The sequence below is a fragment of the Sturnus vulgaris genome, chromosome 12 (genome assembly GCF_052056855.1).
Source record: "Sturnus vulgaris isolate bStuVul1 chromosome 12, bStuVul1.hap1, whole genome shotgun sequence".
NCBI lineage: Eukaryota > Metazoa > Chordata > Aves > Passeriformes > Sturnidae > Sturnus > Sturnus vulgaris.
The window spans coordinates 9,655,476-9,665,196 of record NC_142254.1 but is presented as its reverse complement, the minus strand read 5'-3'; the positions used below and the strand labels follow the sequence as shown (position 1 = coordinate 9,665,196).

At 38.9% G+C, this 9,721-nt stretch overlaps 1 protein-coding gene across 1 annotated transcript; it reads left to right on the top strand.

The window, feature by feature from the left end:
• The first annotated feature begins 282 nt into the window (after positions 1-282).
• On the top strand, positions 283-7,904 carry SNX20 (sorting nexin 20). The gene is made up of 4 exons (XM_014882830.2): positions 283-523; positions 2,463-2,640; positions 4,261-4,412; positions 6,915-7,904. The coding sequence occupies exons 2-4, from the start codon at positions 2,475-2,477 to the stop codon at positions 7,581-7,583; spliced, it is 987 nt and encodes a 328-aa protein (XP_014738316.2). The 5' UTR covers positions 283-523; positions 2,463-2,474; the 3' UTR covers positions 7,584-7,904.
• Positions 7,905-9,721: the final 1,817 nt, after the last annotated feature.

The window sequence follows — 9,721 nt, the reverse complement described above, 5'->3', positions numbered from 1 at the left end:
GCGAGTTTACACAGAGCAAGGCTGTTTGTTGTGATGCCATCTGCATTTTCTTTCCTGAACTGGATGTTGAGCCCGTATTTTTAAAGACATCCCAAGGGGCATTATTTTTCCACATAAGCACATTTTACGTCCTTTAGCTCTTTCCCCCCCTAATCTTTTGCTCGGAGTTGTTTTGGCTTCAGCAGCCCGTGCAGAGGGGTCTCAGGGTTGCGCTGTTCGCAGCCGGGGTGTGCCCGGTGCCCGGGGATGCTGCGCTGGGGACGCACGGCGGGGTTCATGCGCAATCGGCCGGGGGGACGGGGAAGTGCGAGCTAACCGAGCCTCCTTCCTTCCTTTTTTGTAAGAATGTGCCCTCTACAAGAAGGCACAGACATCTTTTCCTGCCGTTCGGGCTGTGCCTGGCCTCGCTCGGAGCTCTCATGTGCCACAGCTAAAAGAACTCCGCCGTTGCCAGCTCCGGGGTCCAGGGCTGCTTAAAACTCAGCGGAGGAGCCGGAGCAGCACTTACCCCAAACGGAACAGGGTGAGTTCTGCTCAAGATAAAATCCTGTCATTTGTTGCAGGGGGGTTGTGATGTTTTGGATTTTTAAATTTTTTCCCCTTTTAATACGGAAAAACAAGTAGTAAAAAAGTTAAAAGAGCTTGCGATGAGTTTTAGCTGTGAAAAATGAAACTGTTTACATGAAATGCAGTTGGTGGTCAAGGTATGTATATTCGAGGCAGAAGACCCGTGTGTCAACATCCACTTATGTTCTTCAGTTTGCAAGTGTGTTATGTATACCAGTAAACCATGCTTTAAAATAATATATATATACATATGTATATGTATATTATACACATATATACTCACGAGTATAAAACTATGCACATGCAAAGATTTTTTTCAATGTAAATACAATTTTTTTTTACAAAGTTATCCCAACTTATAACGAACAATTTATAACCAAGAAAAAAGTTGTCATTTAAATCTGTTTGGCCATTTTCACATTCCTTGTTTAATCTACTATATATCCTCTTGGGAAAATCTGCTGTGATTTTCAAAAGACTGAGCAGCTAAACAATAAGTAAGTGGCTATTCTTCAGGTTCAAAAAGCAGATCATGAGGTGGACTGAAGAACAGTAAGAACTTTCACTCCAAGAATAAGGGCTTCCATGATGCTTTCATTAAGGAGGATGACAACATCTGTACATTTGCTTGTGCAAGCCAGCCAAAGGAAAGGTTTCTGTTAGAGGAAAGTGGTTTGCACTTCCATTATTTCCAGTGGGGAAAGTAATTTCTTTTCTTTTTATAACCTTACCGTTTGCCAGAAATCAAAAAGTCTGCTGAAGGAGTTTCCTCACTCTGTATCCAGCATTGCATAACTGTGGTAAAGTGGAGGCAAAATGATATGTAGCAACAATCTTTCTAAACCCTCCCATTACTTAATAACCACTGCTTGGGCATTATTTTAGCAGGGTTTCTTGTAAAACTATATTGTTCTGTTATTTGGTTTTCACTTGTTGGCTGGACTGTGAGCAACACTTCATTCGTGCTAAGGGAACACAGCACCTTGGCAAAGTTATTAGGATGTTCTTAGAACTTTTTCAACTACTCATATAACACAGTGATGTAACAGGTAGGTTTTGTTTGTTTGTTTAAAAAAAAACCCCAACAAAACAAAAAAACATCATTAAATGTGGAGATATTTAAGCAGCAGAATGGCCAACCTGGTCTGTGGTGTAGCAGTATACTGTATTAAGTATTTTGTTAATACACGATAAAATAGTGGTCCTAGAACAGATCTAATATAGCACAGTATATGTAGGGTAAAAGAATGAGTAAAAGGAGAATACTTGTATAATAATTAGAAAATTCAGATCTCCTTCCACCAAGCCATTGTCAAAGTCAGTTGTTTTGTTTTCACAGTATAGAGACAAGTCTCTGGAAGGAACCTAAAACTGTGAAATATGATAAAAACTTTATACTATTTTAGATATTACCGTATTTTTCCCTGCAGGTTGTGATTAAGAACAGAAAATAAGTTTTTGAGTCTTGAGAACAGTAAATTTTAGCAGTGTAAGAGAAGCAGGGTGCTGGTTACACTAATTATCTCAAAGATTTTTAGTTCATCTGAGCTCATACTTGCAAGCTTGAGGGCAAAATACAAGAAGGAAGAAATCTGCTCACATGGATGTTCAGGACAAAATTCTCATAGTAAGAACAGAGTTCCCCATCTAATCTTATTCAATGTAATTTATGGTTTTTTAATTTGATTTTAAGCTGCCAGAAAAAATCGAAACACTTTCACTGGTAACAGTAATGGGGATGGTTCTTTACTATGTAGATATTTCTATTTACTACTTTAGTTTTTATGAAGTTGCATTGATACAAGTTCACAGAGAACAAAGAATAATAAAAAAAAATTACCAAACTGGATCCCTTAAAGGTGTGGTACTAAGTCATGGGGTTTGTAATTTTTCAGTGATAGCAAGCAATGGACCAAGATTCACACTGCACAGCAGAAAGGGAACTGTTGGAAGCTGTAAGCAGAATTACTACATCTTCTACCACAAGTCCATCTGATGAAGAAGAAAATCAACCCAAAGCTGAAATTTCATGTCAAGTGACGAAAGAAAACCCAGAAAAATATGACATTCAAGGTTGATGCTATCCTTTAATTTTGCTTCTCATCTAGCTGTTTATGCTGTTAATCTTTGTATTAAAAACTTTGCTTATTTATTGCAGCAGTGGTTCAAAGCTGTACTGCCATACTCCACTGAAAACAAGCCTTGATTACAGTTGTAGTAATAATGTAGCAATAGTGAAACCAATGCTCATCCTGGTGGGTATATACACACACAGAGGTCTCCTTTCAAATGCATGGTGCCTAAAATGTATCACAGATTTAATTTCCACACCAGGAATGAAAGTGGTGATCAGATGGCTGGTCTTGGGAGTGCACTTTCTGTGCATCACCAAATCTGAACTTCTTGACAATATCAGCAAGGACACCAAACTGAAGCTAATCTCAAGCAGGCAGCTCTCATGCCTTTAAAGAAGCAGCACTGAACATTTACCACGCCTAAGATTGCTCTCATCTCTTATTGAATAAAATGCTATGCATAACTCAAAATATATATAATCTCATCAAGACTTTAAGTCTGGAAGGATGTCATAAAAACCACCTCTCCTAGGAAATAGATGCTTTGTAGGGGTGGAGCCAAACCCCCAAGGCCCTGATAATTGAAACTATATGGTCAAATGATTAAGAACATGTAAAAGTGGGGCCACTAAAAGAGTACTGTGGTGCCTTTACAAGTCTATTTCTGCACCAACTCTTATCTTACCTTTCAATTGTGCTCTTTAACCTCCATTGGCAGAATGTTAGCTACATCCTCGATTAGAAACTGGGACCAGTGTGCCCACCGAGATACAATTTTTCCATTTATTTTATCCACTTTGCTAGCCTATGTGCCACCTGATGAAATCTATTGTCAGTAGATTTCAAAGACAGAGAAATCACCTTTTTGAAATGCTACATCAAATTCTCCTTTAAGCAAACTTTCCAACCAGCTGTCCCATATTTTTTATATATGCACATATATATATACATGTGTGTGAGTGTGTGTATAAGTAACTGGGGGAAGAGAGAGAGGGGAAAGGAGGGAGGTATATAAAATATTTGTGGCTGAACTCTGCCATCAGTTCAGCTACAAAAAAAAAAAAAAGAAAATGTGAGAATTCCTCCTTCAGCTGAGCTGGTTATCCAACTTTGAGGTTAGAATATTCATGTTTTCTCAGCTTTCTCCTATTACCACACAAACCCCATATTTGAGTAGGGTCAGTTTTTGAATATAAGTCTGAATTTGCAGCTGCATTGTATTATCTCATCCATTTAGCAATAAAGAAGCCTGGAGAAACATCTGACTCAAAAGCTCAGTCAATGTTTCTTAGGACCACTTCTGGGGTGATGAAGCAAATCTCCTGCTCAGATTGTGCCCTAGGTTCCAACCCTGACATACAATATTTCGTGACAATATGTTCTCTACAATTTAGTATTCTGCAAGTGATATATTTTCTTTCAAAATTTCAGACCCTAATAGCTTTCCTCAAAGCATCTTCTCCTGTCTATTAGCAGTGAAATCACTTATTTTATCAGTCTTTAGGTCTTGCTGTTACAACAACAGAAAATCTAGGCTGTCTTTTCACAACAAATACGTAAGAATTTTCTTTCCAAATGCAAAAAATATAATCTGAATCACTAAATCTATTGGTTTTAGATTCCAGTGCAACTCTAAGTCCCAACTCTTCAATGACCACTAAGGAACTTCAGGAATATTGGAGGAATGAAAAACGCCAGTGCAAACAAATCAAACTCCTTTTTGAAATCCCATCAACCAGAATTGTAGAGCACCACTTATCGAAATATGTGGTAAGCTAAGAAATGAATATGTAAGAAGATCATTAATTTTTATTCACTCTAGAGGGGTCTGCACAGCACACAACAGGCCTCACTCATGAAAGCCTCACCGAGGGCCAGGTTTTGCAAGCCATGATCACACTGAATAGAACCTGTTCTCACTGATTGTATGGGCCTGGCTGGTGGAATCTGCATCTGAAAAAACCCTCTGGCAGTTCACAAAATACACTGCAGTGGAAAAGTATTATCAAACAAATTAATATCTTGAGTATCCTTGAAACACAGAGTTTTGTCAACATTAAGGAAATTCAGGCAAATGTAAAAATATCTGTATATTTACACTTCTCCTGAGATAGCCAGCTGTGGCAGCTGCAGTGCATTTGTAGAACTTCCACATCAGATGTTTCTCTCAGCACAAGTGCAGAATCTTTTGATGTTGACAAAGTCTAAGACATCCTCGAGCTAGATCACTTGGGATTGTTCCCCTTCTCTACTTGGAGCTCCCTTAGGTGGCTCCTAAGAAAAAATATTTCTGTCGTATTTTTAAGAGGAAACATTAGTATGAGGAGTGGGAACAACCAAGCAGGTTGGGTTTTTCTATCTTTTTTCACAGTACTGACACTTAGTTTTTATTTCTGATTCTGCTTCTGGCCTTCAGAAGGACTGATCTAGAGTAAGTACCTTTTAGTACTCCTGTGAAATTCAGATAGGGATGATTTCCTTGTTTGCTACAGTCTGTGAGAGCTGTAGATGAAAAATGCCAAGAATCAGCATTGCTGATACTGGATGATCCAGTTGGGTAGAATTTGAAGCAGGTAAATATTTTGGAGACTGTCCTAAGATCTTGTTGCATGCTGGACACACCTACTTAGTTGCTGCTTTTCTTGCATACACTCCTGAGTATTCAGCTTCTGAATAGCTAAAAATTGGTTTTGTGTAACTGCATGAGAGCAAGAGTACCATTCACCATCTGTGCAATTAAACTTAGTCATAAGTCACAAGCCTAGGCAAAAAGATTTACATTACAACAAAATTGAGCCAATTTGAACGACAGTCTAATTAAGTGCTACTTCTTACCTTTTTCATGCACCCTCCACAAATAAAAAAATCAAGTACTTGTAAATTATTCACTTACCTGCCCTTGATAAAATAATAGCTTAAAAAATTGCTCTTATGATAGTTTTAGAATGCATCAGGCATATATACACTTTTCAGCAGGGAGCAGGACAAAGTATAGGAAAATGTCACAGTGCTTACAAATGAAAAGAGATCAGAGAAGCCAGCTCAAATTTAGAAACCTTTCAAGAAGAGCCTGTAAAGATCATTTATGAAGATTAAAAGAGAGAATTTCTCTTTAAGGAAAAACAAGGAAGAGAATCTGCAGCAAAGAAAATAACTGGCATGAGCAAAACCCCTCCAGGTCCTGTGTAAATCAGTGTGACCCAGGTGAATGTTAACATGGTCATCATCCAAGAGGTCAACAGTCTGTGTCCTCAGCTGGGGTCTGGTGACACACTTAAACTGGCCCCCATGGAGCTGCCATGGTTTACACATATCAGGGATTGGCCCTTCTTCAGCATCACTGTGCTTGGATCAGAACCAGAAGAGATTATTTGGACAACACAGCACAGAATTTTGGTCTGAAGCTGTTTTCCTAATACTACATTTATTATGGTCTTTTTGGGGCTAGTGAGGAGCTCAGGAAGATGTGCTCTTGAGTACTGTTAATGTGGGGCATCACAGCTGTTAGCTTCTACTGAGGGGCTTTTGATAGCAGATTATTGTAGAAATGTCACTTTTTTGGTATTTTTTAAATGTGAAGTAAGTTTGAATACAACAATAAGAATTAGATGGGAGAAAAGGATTTGGAGTTGCTCCATCTTATTTTTGCACACACTAGATACATTGCCAAATATTCCCTCTTCTTTCACAGCACTACTAACACCCCAAATCCCTAGGAATGTCTTATATAAAGAGCATTTCTGAATATTATGACGGACATAAAATAGATTGCATTCAATATTAAGTCTGGGAAATCCATTTAGTTCACTGAAGATGATTGATTGCAGCAGCCATGGCTGTTATAAACAAAGTACAGCTACAGAAATGCTTTGAAAGTGTTTTTATGTGCTTCAGTCTGCTGCTAGTTTGCTTTCCAAGCACCTTGCAGGACGGGATCTGTTAGTGCCCTGTTTATGTACAACTTATTTACATGCTAAGCCTAAGTCTGGTGACAGAAGTACAGAACAGCAGGAGGTGGGGATTTTTAGTTTGATGGCTGCAGATCTCTCAGGTCTACACTGAGAATGCACCATAATCCCAGACTGTAACAGATTTAGCAGCAGTGCCATAGGAGTACATGAGATTACACACAGAAAATTGGTGCAGGAGTGTTTCAGCTGGAGGATTGAACAAGCACAAAGTCTTTTCATAGCAGTACCAGACAAAATCTGACTGCACTGGGACTATAGTGGTCCCTTCTCACGCTTATTTTTTCTCTTTGATTGTGTTTAGATGTATAAAATCATCATTTTGCAAACAGGGAGCTTTGACAGCAACAAGTCTGTAATTGAACGGCGTTATTCAGATTTTGAGAAACTGCACAGAAATCTGCTGGAGGAATTTAGCGAAGAAATGGAAGATGTAACCTTTCCCAAAAAAACTCTAACAGGGAACTTCACAGAAGAAATAATCAATGAAAGAAAATTAGCCTTCAAGGACTACCTGAGACTCCTATATTCTATGAAATACATCAGAAGATCAAAAAAATTTATTGACTTTTTAACAAGGCCAGAGCTTCAGGAAGCATACGGTTGCCTGCGGGGTGGCCAGTACACCAAAGCTTTGGAAATCCTTTTAGAAGTCATTGGGCTGCAGGAAAGGCTGACAAGAGGGAGCCCTGTTGCAATTGTCCCTACTCTCTGTGCCATCGTGGTGTGCCACAAGGACCTGGAAAACCCAGCAAGTGCCTTTGAATATGGAGAAAAAGCTCTGTCACGCCTCCATGTGCACACCAGCCACAGGTATTATATCCCACTGCTAGAAACAATGATCACTCTGGCCTATGAACTTGGCAAGGATTTCCTGTCTTTGCAAGAAAAGCTGGAGGAATGGAAGACAAAGAAAGATCCCATACGGATTTTTACCCTGAAAGAACTTGCAGTTCGGGAGTACGTACGGTGAACACAAGAAACATTTAATGAAAAATTTCAAGAGCAAACTCTTGAAAGAGTGAGAACTGGAAATTACCTGTTTGGCTTGCATAATGCTGTATTAATAGGGGAAAAAAAATCTTCTTTGTTCAAAGGGACATTAACATCTATGTTGGAATACATTACATGTACTGTACAGATATGAGAAGTAGCTGAGGAGCACCTTAAGGTTTTTTGAAGGAAATTTGCCAGAAAATAATCATTTATGATTGGTTATTTAAACATGGCTTATTTTGTGTGAAAAGTCAGAATATGAAAATACAATTAATAAAGCACTTGAAAATCTATAGAATCAGAGGTGTTACATGTTCATGTGGAAACTACTTCCTTTCAAGAAGAAAAATATCTTCTCAGTAGATGCAATCTAAAGGGTGCATCTTCAGACCCTGAATGGAGTTTTTTACTCCTTCAACTGGGGCCCAGTCAAATGGCACTTTGCCATTTCTGAGGATGATGGGGTTGGTCCTGTTCCCACTGAATTTAGTAGTGGGCAGGAAGAGGGGAAAGGTTTAAAATCAACTTTGGTGGAAGCAAAAAATACGAGTAATGATCATTCCATCACAGATGAGGGAATCACTTCATTTCCCTTTTGTAACTAACACAGTTTTATGACTTTCTGCATTGAAGGCACATTCTTCTTTGCTTGCCTGCCTCAGCAATTTCCCTCAACTGTAAGGTATCTCCCATACACTTATTTTAACCATCTAGTAAATTAATTCTCATAAATATTGTAATTAGCATGTCATTATGTAGCATGGGTCATTATTCTCTGCTGAACATAGTCCACTGAGTACTTTAAGCCCTGTACTCCCATTACAGATACTACCTGCACCACAATGACATTGTCTATAAATTAGGAATAACTGTATTAATTCATCTCCCTGAGACATGAACGATTCAGCTAATTGGAAGTGCACTGAAGCTGAAAAACTTTGTTGTGCACTGTTACAAGAAGGATGTCTTGGAAAAAACAGAATAATAGGACTGTCTAGGGTGGAAGTAGGGTTTAAGTAGCTATTAACAGCTAGGCATTAAACACAAAATACATGGATTATTTGTTATTTGACAATTATTATTTTTTCTAGTTATACCACAAGTAATAGAATTAAGAGTAATTAATTAAGAGACTTAAGGACTAATCTTCCCACAGCATAGTATATTGCAGGACAGTTAAAACGGATCAAAGGTAACACCTTCTTAGAGGCTGTGTGAATCAGTAACAAAGCAGTGAAGAAAAAAGCATGTCTGAGGTCTGCATCACACTCAGCAGATTGAAATTCAAGCAGAAAGGAAGCATGGCCTTCACACTGCTCTAACCCCACAACAGATTGTGATGAAAAAACAAAAGAACAGGAAAAAAATAATTCTTCCCTTTTGCCCCCTCTCATCCTTGTATGAAGCATCCCAGGCACAGATCTCTTGGATTCTCCTCAGTTTCTATGGGATGATCCATGATCGACCTGCACCCACAGACCCTCCCCTTGCAGCTGACCACAAGATTAGAGGGTCCATAAGTACCTGATGTCTAGCAAGGAATTACCAGGAAAGCAGCACATCTGTAAGATTTATTAATCTCCTCAGAGGTTACATTGAAAATCCTCGTAAAGAAAAAGCTGGGATAGTTATGGCAACAAATGGGGACCCACAGAGCCTGGAATTTACCTGGAGCCCTGCCACAGACTTGTTCTGTACTTACCACAAGTGACTTCATCTCTGTGCCCCTATTTCCTCACACGGTACTTCCCCCATAAAGTTTCCTCATTCAGGTTTTCAGTACTCATAGGACAGGACAGCTGTGAAACTTGACCAAATAAGTCCAGCATTTAACTTGGAAATGTGAATTATGATAGAAGCAACACTTTGATTTATACAAACCTATTCCAATTCTCAAGGATATCTTGAGGCAGAAGAGAATTTAAGAGGTACTGAAATGCCAAACCTGTGTGCTTATTGTGGATTGCAGTTTCTGTACCAGTGCAGCCTTATTTTAGAATCAGATGTTATTTCCTAATGAACTACAGAAGTTAGAAAATTCTCTCTGTATTACATTGCACTGTGGTGAGACCTGGTCTGGCTGGGCTGATCAGGTCAGCCCTGCAGACAATCAGC

Bases quoted from the DNA above. Each gene is read 5' to 3' on its own strand.
- SNX20 (XM_014882830.2), top strand. From the start codon at position 2,475: ATGGACCAAGATTCACACTGCACAGCAGAAAGGGAACTGTTGGAAGCT. The intron at 2,641-4,260 runs GTTGATGCTATC...TATTGGTTTTAG, and splicing joins AGAAAAATATGACATTCAAG to ATTCCAGTGCAACTCTAAGT. The intron at 4,413-6,914 runs GTAAGCTAAGAA...GATTGTGTTTAG, and splicing joins ACCACTTATCGAAATATGTG to ATGTATAAAATCATCATTTT.